This window comes from Eumetopias jubatus, unplaced genomic scaffold (assembly GCF_037043125.1).
Source record: "Eumetopias jubatus isolate StellerSeaLion01/CBP00866 unplaced genomic scaffold, mEumJub1_p1.0 scaffold_15, whole genome shotgun sequence".
Classification (NCBI taxonomy): Eukaryota; Metazoa; Chordata; class Mammalia; order Carnivora; family Otariidae; genus Eumetopias; species Eumetopias jubatus.
This window is the reverse complement of record NW_028274821.1, coordinates 78003750-78020630: the sequence shown is the minus strand read 5'-3', so window position 1 is coordinate 78020630 and position 16881 is coordinate 78003750. Positions and strand designations below refer to the sequence as shown.

At 46.8% G+C, this 16881-nt stretch overlaps 1 protein-coding gene across 3 annotated transcripts in view; it reads left to right on the top strand.

Annotated features, from left to right (window-relative positions):
* ASTN2 (astrotactin 2) overlaps nt 1-16881 on the top strand; it is a 904520-nt gene that overhangs the window by 109619 nt on the left and 778020 nt on the right. For all 3 annotated transcript variants that reach the window (XM_028107899.2, XM_028107897.2, XM_028107898.2), the window contains exon 2: nt 11820-12007. In XM_028107899.2, the coding sequence (XP_027963700.1) occupies nt 11820-12007 (188 nt within the window). The remainder of the gene's footprint in view (nt 1-11819; nt 12008-16881) is intronic.

Sequence of the window (16881 nt, the reverse complement as noted above, 5' to 3'; positions counted from 1 at the left end):
TGAGATCATGACCTGAGCTGAAAGCAAGAATTGGATACTTAACCGACTGAGCCCCCCGGGCGCCCCTTGGACCTTGATTTTAATCTTACATCAACCCATATTATCAAGCAGCTGCTATTGCAAAACGAGACTGAGATAGGAGAGATAATAGCAACTCTTGGCCCAGAAGAATATCATGACCTAGCAAAGGAAATGAGAATCACAGACTGGTGAGGTTAGTGAACCAGGGAAGGGAGTAGAAACCAGCCAGAGGAACTTAGAGCTCAGAGGAGGAAGGGAGAGGGCATCTTGGGCAGGGCTTTCCCGAGGGGTCAGTTGAGCTGGGATTCGAAGGAGGGTGATGTCTGTGTTGCAGAAGAAGAATTAGGGCATTTCAGGCAGGAAGTACAGCATGAATGGAAACTGGGAGGTGACAATGAGGCTTGGGGCCAGGGGACTGTGGTTTGGATACAGAGACGGTGGGTGTCGACCAGCATCTGGTGCCCGGATCAATTAATCACGTGAGGGGGTTCCTCCACATTCAGCCTCTCCCACCTTGCTACAAATAGCTGATGGCATCAGTGGCAGGTCTATTCACCCTCTTAGTCTCTGTTGGGTTGCCCATTTGGTTCTTACAAGTTTCATTTTTTCCTCCCTCGGCCCCAACACTGCATGGCGCCATGCTCCCTGACTCACCACATTTTATTACCTGTCGGGTATGAATCCAGGCCTGTGACACTCAGATGCGAAACTCTCTGGGTTGAGGTGAGGGGGTTGGGGATTGACAAGGGAGACTGAGCAACAAAGACCTAAGGAACCATTGTGGTAGAATCTTTAGGCAGGGCTAAGGGAGCACTGGAGGTACAAGGGAATTCTGCACTCTCCCCCTCTCCTTGCTGGGAAACCACTTTTAGGAGTCCAGGAGGTGCCATCTTTCACCTCTGACCTGCCCCCACCCCAAATCTTTGTCTCTAGCCCCCGTATGATCCTTGAAGAGCATTAGATTATGAGGCTATGTGACCTTGGGCAAGTTGCTACCCCTCTCTGGTCCACATTGCCCAGTCAGTAAAATGGTGGATTAGATCATTGATCTCCATCCTTTTACACTCCTTTATCTGTGACGTTTTCTGATTCCAGGGTGTAGCCAATAGGGATGATTTAAAAAGGGTGGGGGGAACTTGGGCCCCAGACGCAAGGGTCATGGAGACTGTTTCCAAGTGAAGCATAAAGTTTGATCTGTAACCTTTACCTCCTTTTTCTCTGTAGTTGGTACCATGCCATCCCCCACTGTTGTCAAACAACCGGATTCTTGTCCCGATGGTGGTGAGACAGGTAAAGAGTGATGAGAAGACAGCTGTCAGGGAATATGCAGGTGCTAAATGCTGTGCGGGCTTCTTTCAACATGCATTGCGCTTAATTCTCAGGACATTTGTCAGAGATTGCTTTTAGGATTCCCATTTTCCATATGAGGCAAGTGAAGCTCAGAGATGTAAACCTCGCTTGGTAAAGGTTGCTCAGTAGGAAGGAGCAAAGTGTTCTTAAAAACTTAATTCACCCCCAGACAGAATGCTTCCTATACCTCTCCCAGGACAGATTTGCATTTTAAAAGCAGAGGGCTCAATAGCAACGCTTAACCCCAGGGAATGACTTCATAATGATAGAATGTATGATCTGAGCATCTGGCTGACTGGGAGGCGTTGTCCTGGCACTTACATCACACCCCCAGTGTGGACTTGGTCCCTCCATCTTTTTACTCAAATGTGCAAACTCCTTTTCTCAGCCTGGTTAGGAAAGTGGGGAGAACACTGGATTTGGAGTAAGGGAAGCAGAACTTGAATTCATGCACTGTCCCTTACTAGATGGAAGATCGTGGGAGAGTCCAGTCACCTGTTGGGGCCTCAGGTAGCACAGCCAAACATTGGGTGTCCTCCCCTCCCCCTTATTCATGTGGGTTTGCCACCCCTAGCTGAGTTCCTGCCACGTAAGCAGGTGTTGGTGAAAGTTAGTCCCTGTCCCCATTCTTTGGGTTCCTTTTCCCCATCAGTTTGCAATGTTGTGGAACAGGGGAGGGGGAAAAGTCATTGATCTTTTGGGTGCATTAAGAAAAGAAAAGAAAAGAAAATGAGAAACAGTGAACACATAGAGAAATCAAGGGCATATAGTGAAGCTAAACGACAAAGACCAGGTGAAAAAATGCAGCAAGGGGGGAGGTAAATGGTTCAGGAGAGAATAACCAGAAGTAATAAGATTCAGTTCCATCAACTATCCATCTATTTTCAAATAGAATCTGAAACGATGTGCTTTTCTCCCTTGCCAATAACTCTTAATTCTCTTCCCCTCCCTTATTTAACCAGATATAACTGTATTATTTATCTCCACTGGGTGGCTAGGTAAAACGGTTTTTTTGTAAAAGACACAGTTCCTCAAGGAAGTGGGAGGGGGCAGACTGGGCGGGGCGGGGTGGGAGGTGGAGACGAGCTGACAGATGGGAGCAAGGAAGGAGAGGGTCTAAGTACTCCTGGAGTGTTCTCCACCCGCCACTGCTCTGGCTATGTCCCAGCCCCCCGCCATCTCTCCCCCTCCTACTCCCCAAGCAAACTCCCCAACTGCACACCACAGTGATGCATCTATGGACATGTAACCTCGTCCGACATCAGGATCTTGTAGACTTATAAAATGTCCAGATTATAGACTCTGCCTGCTTACCTTGTCCAGACCCCTGATAAATGAGGAGCATTAACTCCCTCCTCACGTGTGTTCCCGTAACACCCTGTGCATGCTCTCTCGTGGCCTGGACCACGGGATTGTCACCTTCATTGATTTTCCTTTTTCTGCTCTCCTCGATTGTGATTTGCTTGAGGGCAGGGAACTCATAAAATGCGCATCGAGTGATGCATTCATTCAACAGATATTTATTGGGTACCTACTGTATGCTAAGCACTGAGGATAGCAATTAGCTAGACAGACACGATCTTGCACTAGGATTGAATGAATGACTGATGAGTAAATGGATGAAGAAACCAAAGGAGGGGAATATGCTGTGTTGTTATTGCTTAGTGACAATGGAGGGACATCCATCCCAGAAATGGAAGGTCCGTGAGGGCAGCAATCAAATTGGTCTTTTTACCTAATCTATCCATGGGACCTAGCCCTGTGCCTGGCACATTTCAGGCGGTCAATAAATATTTATGGAAACTATATTCTTTTTATTTTTTTTGAAGATTTTTATTTTAAGTAATCTCTTCACCCAGCCTGGGGCTCAAACTTACAACCCCAAGATCAAGAGGTACACGCTCTACCGACTGAGCCCACTGGGTGCCGCATGGAAGCTAGATTCTTAAATGTTGGGGATAATGAGTGCATTTGCTTTTAGGACTAAGTGTGGGACTTTGCAGATTTCCGAGCACAGTGCTAGGCATGGCTTTATTTTCTCTTAATTCTATGTTAGGTGTGATAACAAGTACGACAGCTGGCTCAAGTTTCTTCCCGCCACACACACGCTTTACAAATAAAGACAAAATCATAGAGGCTTTCATTTATGGTATTTCGAGAGCTTCATTAGCCTCTAAACTAGGGCTTGGTCTGATTGCATGAAGGAGTCCCAAGTGGGACCTAATATTTGTTATTCTGCCTGGGAGACAGCCTATACTTAAGACATGGCAGCTCCCTCTTTACGTCCCTCTCTGCAGACTTGCTATAGCCTTCTGTCTCCGTTTCCTCTGTAATGATGAGCCTCTGCCTTTTCTACTGGCTTCCTCCCACTGGACTCCTGTGCACATCTGCAATCCTGCCTTCTTGCCTTTGTGCCATTCCCCCATCTACAATGCCCTCTGCCACATGGCCACTTGTTGAAATCTTGCCCATCCTTTAAGACTCCTCCACAAAGAAATTTTCTAGAGCCAGCCAGAAGTCATCTCCTCTCTTTTAAGCTTTCTACTTTGATTTATAGTTATTTATAGCATGCTTTTTCTCCGTTCCTTGGCCCAAGCTCCTGAAGATAAGTCCCTCAATGCCAGATCTCAGAAAAGGTTGGTTACTAAGTGAATCTTTAAAGTGAGCATATATCTGCATCTAACAGATGCAGAGGTTATGTACATTCAATGTAGAAAATGTAGAGAAAAATGAATCAGATCGTGATTAAAATCACCTCTGATCTCACCATTTAAAGAGCACTGTTCTTGATGATCTGGTGTATCTTGTTCCAGTATATTTCCTTCTAGCCAGATATACATACTTATGTCTAAACAGAACCATGGGATTATCTATTTTCTATCTAAACTTCCTGTATGTCTCCATGAGAATTGCAAACTCCTCGAATATTTAGTCTATCTTTCTCTTCATTTGCATTCTCCAGGGTGCCTAAACTTCAGCCAGATGTGAAATAAATTTCTGTAGTGTTTTGTGGGAACCAAGCCATCATGGCTGTCCTGAGTTGGCTTTTCTTCTCTCTGTCCTCTCAGAGTGCCCATTTGAATTCAAATATGGGGACAGCTCAGTTCAACTCAACAAACGTTTACAGAGCCCTCTGCTCTGCATTTGACCACTGTCTCAGGCACTCGGGCACACAAACGGCTCTGATGTGTCCCTGCACTAGAGTCCAGTGAGAGAGGTCAGCTGTAAAAACATGTCATTTTAACATAGGTAAATACCAAACACCACAGAGACCAAGACGGTGGTAAAATAGGATGCTGTAATAGTGTGTATGAAGTAATACGTAACCCATGTAACTGGAATGCTTAGTGAGGATCAAGATCGAAGCTAAAAACCACTTCATGTTATCTCATTTAATTCTCAGAATAACTCGATGAGGTGGGTGCTGTTATTATCCTTATTTGACAGATGAGGAAACTGAGGCACAAATGAAGTAAAGAGTTTGTCCAAAGACACACAGCTTGAACACAGGGGAGCTGGGATTCAAATTCAAGCAGTTGGTCTCTCGGGGTCTGATATTACATAGAACACAATATTCCCTCTTTATGGAAACGTAAAGGGATGTCTAGCTCATATGGGGGTCATGGAGATCTTCCAGAAAAGGGATGGGGTTGAGTCGCGAAGACTATTCTAGCCTCCGAAGAAGCATCTTCAATTGAGGGAACTAAATGATGTGTTATAAAATTAAACTGATTTCTCTTGGCCTTAACAAAAAAAATAAGCATCTTCAAAGACACTGAATTAGGAAAGAGTGTCGTGGATGTGGCGATTGCATAAATATTTGATCAGATTTAATGTGTCAGGGCAGGGAAAGGAGCAAAGAGAAGTAAGGCAGGGGAGAAATGCAAGTGCCAGGCCCCTGAAATTAGATTTTATCCTGAGGGGAGTCAGGAGCCATCAAAAGGTTTCAAGCAAGGGAATGATGTGGTCAGATTGACAGGTTAGAAATTTAATCCTGGTAGTCATTTGCATGATGGTTGGAAGGAATCCTGGAGGTAAGCATCCCAGGTGGGACCTTCCAGATGGTCTCCATTGGCCCCTTGAGATCCACTCTTCACCCTTTCCTCCCTGCTGAGGGCCCTGGAAGGCTGACCTGTATGATTTGCTCCACCCTTGGGTGTTTGGTTGGAGTTGGCCCATGCAAGGCACCTGCAAGAGATTAACAGGTAGAGGGAGAGTGAGGTTGGAGCATTTATTACCCCAGCACCCCCATGATGGGCCATGCCTTGTCAGTAGCTGGCTTATTCTACAGTAGGCCACAGCTCCTGTCTGGCAGTCCTTTCCTGCAGCTGTGGCTGTTCGCATGGTTTTATCCATCTCCCTCCCCTACCCCCTTCAGGCCTAGGGTGGGGACAGCTCCTTGATGTTGGCAACCTTGAGATGCTTCATCACCAATTTGCCTTCATCCTGCCTGTGGTGATTAATTTTATACGTCAGCTTGACTTGGCTTAAGGGATGTCCAGGGAGCTGGTAAAACATTATGTCTGAATGTGTCTGGGAGGGTGGTTCTGGAAGAGACTGGCTTTTGAATCAGTAGACCGAGTAAGGGAAAAAGGCCTTTATCAATGCAGGTGGGCATCACTCAACCCATTGAGGGCCTGAATAGAACCAGAAGGTAGAGGAAGGGCATATTTGTTTTCCGCTAGAGCCAGGACATCCATCTTCTCCTGCCCTTGGGCATTAGCACTCCTGGGTCTTGGGCCTTGGGACTCAGACTGGGATTTATACATTGGCTTCCTTCCTGCTCAGGACTTCAGGTTTGGACTGGACTGTGCCACTGACTTTCCTGGGCCTTTAGCTTGAAGATGGCAGATTTGGGGACTTGTTAGCCTCCATAACCATACAAGCTAACCCTTCATAATAAGTCTGTTTCTCTCTCTCTCTCTCTCTCTCTCTATATATATATATATATATGTCCTGTTGGTTCTGTTTCTCTGGAGAACCCTGACTAAAATACTCCCCAAGTCTTTGTAAACAGTCGTGTCATTAAATACTTAGTGACCTCACCGTGTGTGTCTTCTCTTCTGTGAGGAGACCCTGACTAGCACAAGGCCATTTGAGGTATTCCATAAGAGAGATGATGAAGGTTGGCACTAAGGTAGCCATTGGAGAGATGAAAAGGAGGGCGTGTGTGAGATCTGTTTCCCAAGGTCACTCAGCAGGACTCGCTGCATAGAGATGAGCCCCCATGAATGCTGGAACAGCTAACGGCAAGGGCTGTTGAAGTCAACATCTCTACATTTCTCAGTTCTTTGTACCTAGGCAGTGAGTTCATCTCATGTAATGTCTGCTCTCCCCCACCCCCTCCAGCCAATGAAGCAAAGACTATTTGCAAACTTATCAGAAGTGCTCTCTGGCCTTCTGTGAATAATCTGCTGGAGGGTCAGCTGGAGCTATGGAATCAGAAGGCGGGTTAGTTAGCCACTTGGGAGATGTTACCAAGATGGCTGGTGATCAGAAGAGCTGCTTATTTTCATAATGACCTTCAGGAATTAAATAAAAATACAATGAGTGCCATAGATTAGGAAGAACAAGCCAATTAAAAGCGCAACATGTCTTCAGGAATTTTTATTTCTTTTCCAGGAGGCTGAAAGACATCTGTGGCTGCCGAGGCAGGATGGCGGTCTACCCAGAATCACTGATGAGGGTTGATCCTCCTGCTTGGCTTTAGCGGGGCGGTTGAGGGGATTTGAGCCTATTGAATATTTCACGAGTGGCAGCCCATGGGGGGAGAACAGAGAAAGGTGAAAAGGCAATCCCTGTGTTTGTTTACGATTCCAATATAAAACCAAGCTATCTGAGGTGGGAGGGAGGCAGGCACTGGAGTCAGCCTACCGCCGGAAGGCATGGTGCACCAATTCTCCCGCTTTAATATCTGCTGTTTCATTTTATATTCATCATGTCAGCATAATCTGCCTTTATGGGAATCGTCTTGGTTCCCGACCAAATGCGTTTAGTCCCCCTTTTGCTTTAAGTTTGATTGTAATGTGACTTGAAGACTTCAATGAAATGTTTATATGGAGGGACTAGGGGAAGAGGAAGGGGAAAATGCAATTGGAAAATCAATCAGCGGGGAATTTCAAGAGCTGGCCTTGGTTATGCTAGTATTTCTTTGACCTGTTTTTAATGGACACAGGACTGGCTCTCTGATCAAGTGTACTTCGCTGTTTCCCGACTGCATGCCAACGAGGATATACTCTGTCGCCAGGGATTCAAAGCCCTTAACCCTGTGTCTAAAGTACATTTCCAACAGACGTTCCACCACACCCCTCCTTACACGTGTGGCTTCAGTGCCTGAGATACCCAACCGCCCAGGCTGTCCCTATACCTCCTTCTCTCCTCTGAGGGCCACCAGTATGCCCATTCTCTGCAGTGCTCATGGTACCATGGTTTTAGAGTAGCTCTTTGTCTCTAAGCTAGGAGAGTCCTGTCACGCCTTCAAATTTACTTATTCTTTCTTTAATTCTGTAATGAAGCTTAACAATATCTTCATAATCTTATTATAGGTGTGTGTGTGTGTGTGTGTGTGTGTGTGTGTATGTGTATTCATCACTGGCAATTCAGTAATTTTTCGCTGAGCACATATTATGTGCCAAGCACTTTAAAAAGTACTTGAGATATGGCAGAAAATAAGCAAGGTTTCTGCTCTCCTGAAGAGACAGGCATTAAACACATGTTTCAGAAAATACATATGATTCATTTCTAATAGTGATAAATGCTATAACAAGGTTTTGTAAAGGGGATACCATAGAGCGTAGATGTGTGTAAAGGGGAAAAACATCAGCTAAACCTGGCAGAGCCTCTCCGAGCAGGTGTCACTTGGACTGAGAGGCCAACGCCGAGAAGAAGGTGGCTTGCAAGGTCTGGGAGGAGAGTTTCAGACAGGACAGACAGTCCTCATGCCCTGAGATGGCAGGGAGCCTGGTCTGTTTCAGGAACAAGTGTAAGTCCTGCAAGGCTGGAGCACGTGAGGAGGGAATGGTGGTAGCAGGTGGGTCGGGATAATGTGCAGTGTCGGGGCCACATCACACGGGCAGTATGTGCATGTGTGGGCAGTGTGGTGCCATCTGGGGAGTGGGTAGAATTTCTTCCACTAAAGGACTGAGTTTCCTGAAGGCAAGACTGTGCCTCCTTTCCCTCCATGTTCTGAGCTACTAAAGTGCCCACAATCGAGTAGGTCCTCAATAAAGTGTGTTGGATGAGTGAACAAACACAGGCATGAGTGAATGAATGAGGGGATGCACGAACGAGGGGATGAATGAATGAATGAGGGGATGAATGAATGAGTGAGGGGATGCACGAACGAGGGGATGAATGATTGGGCCTTCTACTGCTGCCAGGGCGGTTTTCTCTCCGAGGCCCCGTGGCCCTCCTCCCCACCTCAGAAGAGTCTCCTTCCTTTGTAATAGAGTGAGTCCAGAGCTGATCTCTATGATTCAATATTTACTGTGTTTCACGCGCTGTTATTATCACTTAACGTTTACTGTCTGCTGACTGTGCGCTCATCGCTGTAGCAAACAAAGAGCTCAATCGAGTTTGGGTTCATGGGCTAATTTAGTCAAGGAAAAGGAGATGTTGTCAGAGCTACCGGCATAGAAGCGATTGTGTGGACTGGAAATCCACTGGGTCTAGCTGGACATACATTCACCTGTGGCCTGAAGCGAGGGGCTGACCCTCGGTGATCCTCTGTTTCCTAATCCGAGTGTGGGGAGGACAGGCTTCTTTGGTGGTGGGATTTGGAGAGCTGCAGGAGTGAAGGGCGCAGATTTCAGCAAGCCTGCCTGCACTTACTCTGCCTCTTCCGTCCCAGGCTGTGGCAGCCAGATGTGGCACGGCCAGGGCCTGCCCGACCACTGACGCAGGAGTCCCTTTTCGCGAGCTACTGCATGAGAGACAGCTATTTCCACGGCTACTGTAGCCCTGGGCTCCCTGGGCCTCTGGTTCTGGGCTCTGATGCATGGAGAGAAACATGAGTGAGGGACTGAGCATGGCCATTTACCATAATGTCTTCACCTTGCCTTGGCCCAGCTGGCTGGCTGGCTGCCAGAGAAGCTGCTCCCAGTACTTTGGGTGCTGAGGCCAGGAGGTGGGGCAGTGGGGGGAGAGAAGGTGCTAGGGAGCGGCCCGCTTCACACGCTGGGCACCCAGCCTGTCTCCCCCGCCCCCGGCGCCCCACAGCGAGCTCTTGGGGTCCTTTGGGGGCCCGTGGCCTAAATGCTGATGAAGTCTTGTGCTTATCTCTGTCCCTCTCACCTCTTGGCACAGCAAGGGAAGCCCAGGCAGGTATATTCACTTGGACTCATAACTTGCTATGTTCTGGCCACCTTGTCTTTTCCTTGGAATGAGGCAGAGGCTGCTGGGGGTTTCAAGCCAAGGAGTGATGGGAGCGAACAGGTTGTGGCAGGAGTCCTCTGGCTTCTGGATGAGAATAGACAGAAGAGCGAGGGAAAGAGCAAGAGGAGAGTCCAGGTAGGAAGCCCGTGTGGTCAGTCAGGCAAGAGAGGGTGGTGCGTTGGCCCAGGTGGCTGCAGGAGGGGAGCCAAGAAGGGATACCTTTGGGGTGGCCTTTGAAAAGTTTCCTGGTGGACTGGAGGAGGGGTGGGAGAGAAAGCAAGCAGTCAAGGGTGTCTCAAGGATTTTTCTACAGCAGCTCAAGGGTGAATTAGATCCTGTCCCTGTTAATAATAATAATGACAATAAATATTAATAGCTAACTTTTTATAGCACTTACTAAATGCCAGATACTCTTCCCTAAGGACTGTTGATTGTGAACCTCAAGGAGTGAGTCTGTGGGGGTGGATGATACAAGAATAATTCAGTAGACTTTGGTGAACAAACATCATCTCTTCAAGGTGACTTTTTTTCCTTCAGGGTCGCCAGGGACTGCAGAGTGGGGCACAGAGAAAGCTGTTTGGGTAAGAAGTTCTAACTCAGCTTCCCCGTCAGTCCTCCTCAAGCATGTGTGTGTGTGTGTGTGTGTGTGTGTGTGTGTGTGTGTGTGTGTGTGTGTGTACACGCACACATGGATATGAGGTCTGTGGTGATTGTGGGGATACTACCTCTAGGTCAGCTTTGTGTCTTGGGAAGGTAGTCCAGAGTTCCCAAGTCTCAGATATTATTATGGCTACTTGTCTATGATGGAGTGCCTCTGTCTCTATGGTAACTCTTGCTTGAATGAAGTCTTGGTAATTCTCCAGGAATTATCCCTTTCCCCTTCCCCCTACCACCCTTCCCCTTTCTTCGTAAAGACACTGTGATAGGCCTTGTCCTTCTAGGACATTTCCAAGGATGTAATCTCTCTAGGAGGCAGCAGTATGGAAAGATTGTGTGATCTTAGTGCGGGGACACTTCCGGTTGCCAGTGCTCTTCTCCTTACTCAGTAAGAGGCTATGTTGGTATGGTTATATTGGAAGGAAGTACTATTAGAAGAATAATTTAAAGATCAGGTGAATGGGGGCACCTGGGCGGCTCAGTCAGTTAAGTGTCTGCCTTCACCTCAGGTCATGATCTCAGGGTCCTGGGATTGAGCCCCACATTGGGTTCCACACTCAGTCAGCTTCTCCCTCTCCCTCTGTCCCTCCCCACTGCTCGTTCTCTCTCTTTCTCTCACATAAATAAATAAAATATTTTAAATATATACATACATACATACCTACATACATACCAGGTGACTGTAACTTGCTAGTAGGTCCTAACTTCCCCTTGGTCATAGGAGAACACTGGAGGGGGGCAGTGGCTTACTAAATATTTTTAAGCCGTGGAAACTTACGTGCCAACATTCCCTTGCTGGTTGTGCAGTATATATACTAGCAAAAAAAAAAAAAAAAAAAAAAATGGAGCTTCTCTGACCGAAGCAGGAGAAACAGGCTCAGATCAGCCCAGTTGCCAAGCTCTGTTCCTATAAAGGATAATCCTGAGGCACCTAGGCTGGGCCACATGTTCTTTTGGGCTTTTCCAGATCTGAGATTCTGCAGTTATGCTGTGAGCACTTCAGCTCAGCTTGTAAAGAATTCACACTCTAAACCCCTGCTCTTCTCAAGGATGGAGAGGTCCTCCCTTCACCTTCTAGTTCCATGCCCTCAGGAGAATGTAAGCACTTGGGTCTCTTGCTTAGTCTGATTCCCTTTAGTTTGATTTAGAGGAACAAATGACCTTATCATGCATGGTGCTTTACAACAGAGCACCAGACCGACCTGGGTTCAGATTCCACCTCTGCCACCCTGTTGCTTGGGGAGACTCTTGGTCACAGGGGAAGTGATGGTCTCCGCCTCATGGATTTGATGTAGGGAAAGGCATCCTGGTAACAGAGTAGGTGCCGCGGAGCTCCTGAACATGCGTGGCTCCTTCCGTCCCTGGAATCCCGAGACCGGGCATGCCGCTCACCCAGCGCCTTGGGTCTTGTCTTGCAGAGATGTCTGGCACGGCGGGGGACATCTCCCTGGTGTACTGGAGACAGCAGTGGCTGGAGAACGGGACCTTGTATTTCCATGTCTCCATGAGCAGTGCCGGCCAGCTGGCCCGGGCCACCGCGCCCACGCTCCAGGAGCCCTCAGAGATTATAGAGGAGCAGATGCACATTCTCCACATTTCTGTGATGGTGAGTGAGCGGGAATGCTGCGAGGTGCTGGGGGCGGGGTGACGGTGAGGTGGGGGGACGAGGGAGGGGGGCATGGTTTTGCCAGCCGATGGAGGGAAAGCACTGGCTGAGTGTGAGAGGTTGGAATGCTCAACAGAAGGGCGGGTGGATTTTGTGGTGTCACTTAGACTGATGCATACCCATCCATCATCTGTCAGCTGTGACAAACCAATCGTGCTTCAGAGGAGAGAGGAAAGAGTCTCCAGCTCCTTGGCCTTTGGGCTGACCTCTCTGGGAATAGCTGTTTAACATCTGTCACGTGCTTGGCCTGTTCTGCCGGCGGAGCTGAGGTTCAGTGCTCCAAAATTCAACTGGCCTTTCCAAGAAGAACTGAACAAACAAACTCGGAACAGAGTTGGAGCAGGGCTGTCCTTTCCCGAGTGCCCTCGATGTGCCGGGTACTTTGACCCCCACAAGACCCCCTGCAGTGTAGACCTGCATGATGGCCCTTGGGGCGGGGCTAGGCATGGCCCCATCACACGTGGAAGGCCCCTCATTACCCTCATGTTATAGTTGTGAATACTGAGTCAGAGGGGGCCAAGACACTTACCCAAGGTCACACAGCTAATAAGAGATGGAGCTGCTCTTGGGTATTGGAACCCCCAAGCGTGTCTGGCTGCAAAGCCTGAACTATGTCCTCTTCACTCTTTCTCTCAGTGCAAGAATTTATGGACCATCTAACCATATGTCAAGCACTGTGCTGGGCACATTTGTGGACATTATCTGATTGCATTTTCGCCAAGAAAGCTTGAAGTCAGGCATGTCACCTCCACGTGAGAGATGAAGTTAAGGGCCCAGAGAGAGGGGCAGTGGCCTTCCATCTCTGCAGGCCCCATGACCCAGAGCTCTTGGAGTCGGCTATGTCTTCAGAGAAGGCTGCTAGGGCTTAAATCACTTGAATGGTAGTCTGAAATGCACGTAGGCTCATATTAATGGTTTCTTTAAAAAGCTGGAATTAATGGCTCTGCATGGTAGATAGTAAAAAACAAATTCATTATGCAAAATGTACAGGGTCTAATTGGCTCAAGAAGAGATCTGATAATAGCAATGAGTGACACCCCCCTCGTGCTTTTCCCTCCTCAAGTCATTATTTTCTCTTTTAGCACAGCTATCTCTGCCAGATGCATGAGGGTCAGAAATGTTATTCCCAATCTATGTGTGAGAAAGGTGTGGGCCCAAAGAGGTGAAGAAATTGGCCACTCAGCGCGGTAGCGTAACCACTCGCTCCTTTCTTTTCCAACAGCCAACAGTTATTTGAGAGTCTACAGTGGGGCAGAGTCTTGCTTTTGGTCTTGGTTCTTCTGGTTCCTCTAACACTGCATTCGACATTCTGATTAGGGCTGAGTAAGAGCCTGGAAGTTTTCTCTTTTTGGAAAAACACACACATAGCCCAGCCAGACAGCAATGTTAATTTTGGACCTAACGCATGCTAATCACGTGGAGGAACAAATCAAGGCCTTTGTGTTATTCATGGATTGAGTGTGATAGACTTTTCCCATATATATATTTTGCAAATGATGCAGCCACATGCCAAGCCAAGTGAGTGCCTGCATGCTAACTTTGGGGTGCAAGTGTGTGAGCATTACTATCTCAGGGGCCTTGCTAGCATCCTCATGGGGCATGGGCACCATCTGATGCTAAGAAGGCTTGAGGGGCGTGACTTCCTTATTTAATGCTTGAGAATGAGACTCTGTTTTGACTAATATTTATTAAGCGTTTCCTGTGTTTGGCACCACGTTTACTTATATACATGCTTCCCATAACCCGGTAACCTAGACGGTATAATCCTAATTATAAATGAACCCCGAATGGGCTTTCTCTGCTTCCAGGTTCACTCTTAGTTCCACTACATCACACTCTCTCCTCAAGGACTGTAGGTGTTCTTCAGCTTTTTATTCTGCTCTGTGAGTTCTGCTTAGAAGGAAGAAGTCACTCAGATGCACACGAATCTGAAATTCCCTGTAATTTGAGATGTGGCTGGCACCATCCTGATCTTCTCTGCCCACGCACTAACATGGCCCAAGGCTACCACCTTGTGGTCCCTACAGTTTCTTTCCGCCTTCAGGGCTCCAAGATCTGGATCTTACTTGTCCTCACCTTACCCTCAAGAGACAGAGTCATGTCCAGGAATCTTTGAACCCAGAGGCGTTCATTGATGGCGGCCCGGCTTCTCTGAGGTGGGACACACCTGCCCCCATGCAGAAGGAGGGTGACATGGAGGTGAATAAGCACAGACTCCAGAACCTGGGTGCTTGGATGTAAAGTCCCACAGTGCCACTTAGCACTCTGCGTGATCTGGGGCAAAGTTTTAAATGCCTCTGTGCCCTGTTTTTGTCATCTATAAATTAGGGTGCCCCTAATACTTACTGGGTAGGTACACCACACAACTGCATCAGAGGAGCTTGGTACACAAGACCATTAGCTCTTATTCTTACAGGCACTTTAGTTGAAAACTTTAAGATGTGTTTATTATACCCTTTCATCTCATAAATGGATGAACTGGGGTCCAGATATGGGCTACAAATTGTCTAGGATCCCCCAACCCATCAGCATGGCTTGGCCTAGAGGGCATGCCTGTCTGTGGCTTAGATGGACTCCATCCTTGCTGATCTGGTCACAGACAATTCAGCAGGAACAAAAAGAGTATTTGCTTCCTTCTCCCCTAAGCAGCCATTCAAAGTGGCATTCACGGTGGCTGGGATCTGTTTCCCCATTTCACAGGTGAGAAACTTGAGACAGAGTGAGTTTATTTGAGTTACCTGCCTAAAGCTGTGTGGTTAACAAGAAGGCAGCTCTGGGACCAGGCTTTTCCCAAGATTCTAAACTCATGTCCCATGGTTACTCAGGACATGGTGGCTCCTGGTCTCTCAGATTTTTGCATTGTTTTCATCTTTGGTGAAGATCTGAAATCTTTTGTGAGAAGACCCAAATTGTCTAGTCAGATGTCAAAGAAATGCCAGGGTTAGTGTTCTGCATTCCCTTTTCTCAGGACAAACCTCCTGCTCACCCATGCAGGGCAACCAGCTTCTCAGCTCAGTCATTGGCACCTGCTATAATCCATGCCTACTGGAGTGGAACCAGCATGCTCTTTGGGCTTAATTCCTGAGCCTGAGATATTAATAAAATCAGTTGCTATTGGTGTGACTTGGTCACCCCAAGAATAAATGGTAAACGCAGTATTTCACTCTATATAGGCTGATGCCAGAACCTCCCCCCTTACAGTGCAAATACAGACTACCATTTCTCTTCTCTCTGCATTAGCTAATGGCTTAAATTGTAAGATCTTATAAGCAAATGCATACACAGACTCCCTCCTTATGTGGAATCTATGAGTAGGTCAAGGGGCGGGGGGTATGATTTCGAAGTCAGCTCCAAGGATGAACAGTATCTCTGTTGTTAGCTTTATGACCTTGGTCAAATCAAAGCCATCATCTGTGAAACTGGGATAATATTCTCTGAAGGTTTTTCTAGGTGCTGAATGAGCTTACACATGCCTGTGTCCTGCACAATGAAAATAGTGTCCACCATCATCAAGGACTTTCTGTATGCTAGGCACAGTCTAGGTGTAGGGCACACATCATTCCATTTAATTGTTCTAATACTCTATGAGATTGATACTGTTGTTTCCCTCATTTACACATGAGGAACCTGGGAGTTAATGAGGTTTGGCAACTTGCTCAAGTTCATACCACCAATGAGTTCTGAAGCTGGGATTACAACTCTAGTCTCTCCAGATTGAGAGTCTTTGCTCTTGGGCATAATTCTGCATGATGCAGTGCCTGGCATTCAGTAAGTGCTCAAAAAGTGGTAGCTGTTATCAAATGTTGGCTGTAATGACAACATTGGTGACAAACATTGGTGACAAGTGTTGAGAAAGGGGATGAAAGGAAATGTTGGGTTTGATGTGGAGGGAAAGAAGATCTTCGAGAACACATTTCTTTCCCAAGGACCATCTCACAGAAAATGCTGTAGATTTTTACTGGTGGGTCCCAGTGAGGAGGCGGTGATAAGGAACCAACATCCCTGTCCATGGCCAGGACAGACCTTTCCAAGTGTTTGAGCTGTCTGGCACTGGGCTGACTGAGTCATGGGGTAGTGAGTTCCTTGTCTCTGGGGGTATGCAAGCAAAGGCTAGGGGCCCTATTCATCAGGATTTTGAATGGAATAACAGTTAAGTTAGATGCATATTGTGGTTCTTTCAGACTTACAGGATCTATGATTCTATGGCATAATATATAGAAAAATACTTTGAGGATTATAAAATGCCACATAAATCTAAGAAATTATTACTACCATTATTACTACCATACTACCAATCAGAGGCTTTGTTTAAAGGATTTGTGTGATATAGGGATAATTCTTTTTAAAGCTTTCTGTGAAAAATGACTTTAGATCATTTCCCCAACCATTCCAGTATTCATTCACAGCATACCATGCCTTCCTTAGTTCACTGATTTAATCACTCAATCATGCAATGGTTTACTTGCCTACTAAACCTAACAATGACAGTCCTATCTGCAAGAAAAAAAAGGAAAAAGGGGAAAAAAAAGCTTTTAAAAAGTCAACCACAAGCTCAGAATGAGCCAACTGTCTGGGCTCTGATTGCTAAAAGTGGCTCCACATTTTAAGTTGTGTTAATGAAAGACAAGTTTTCTGAACAACTAGTTTTAGAGGTTTGGGATGAGACCTGAAACAGTGTGTTTACATTTGGGGATCACGTGTTCAGAGAAACAATAGCTGGAAAAATGATGAGAAAATAGAACAGTGAAGAATCTTAATGTTAACAAGAGCTGCTATAATGCTTTGTGTTATATTATCGGCATATATTTAACTCA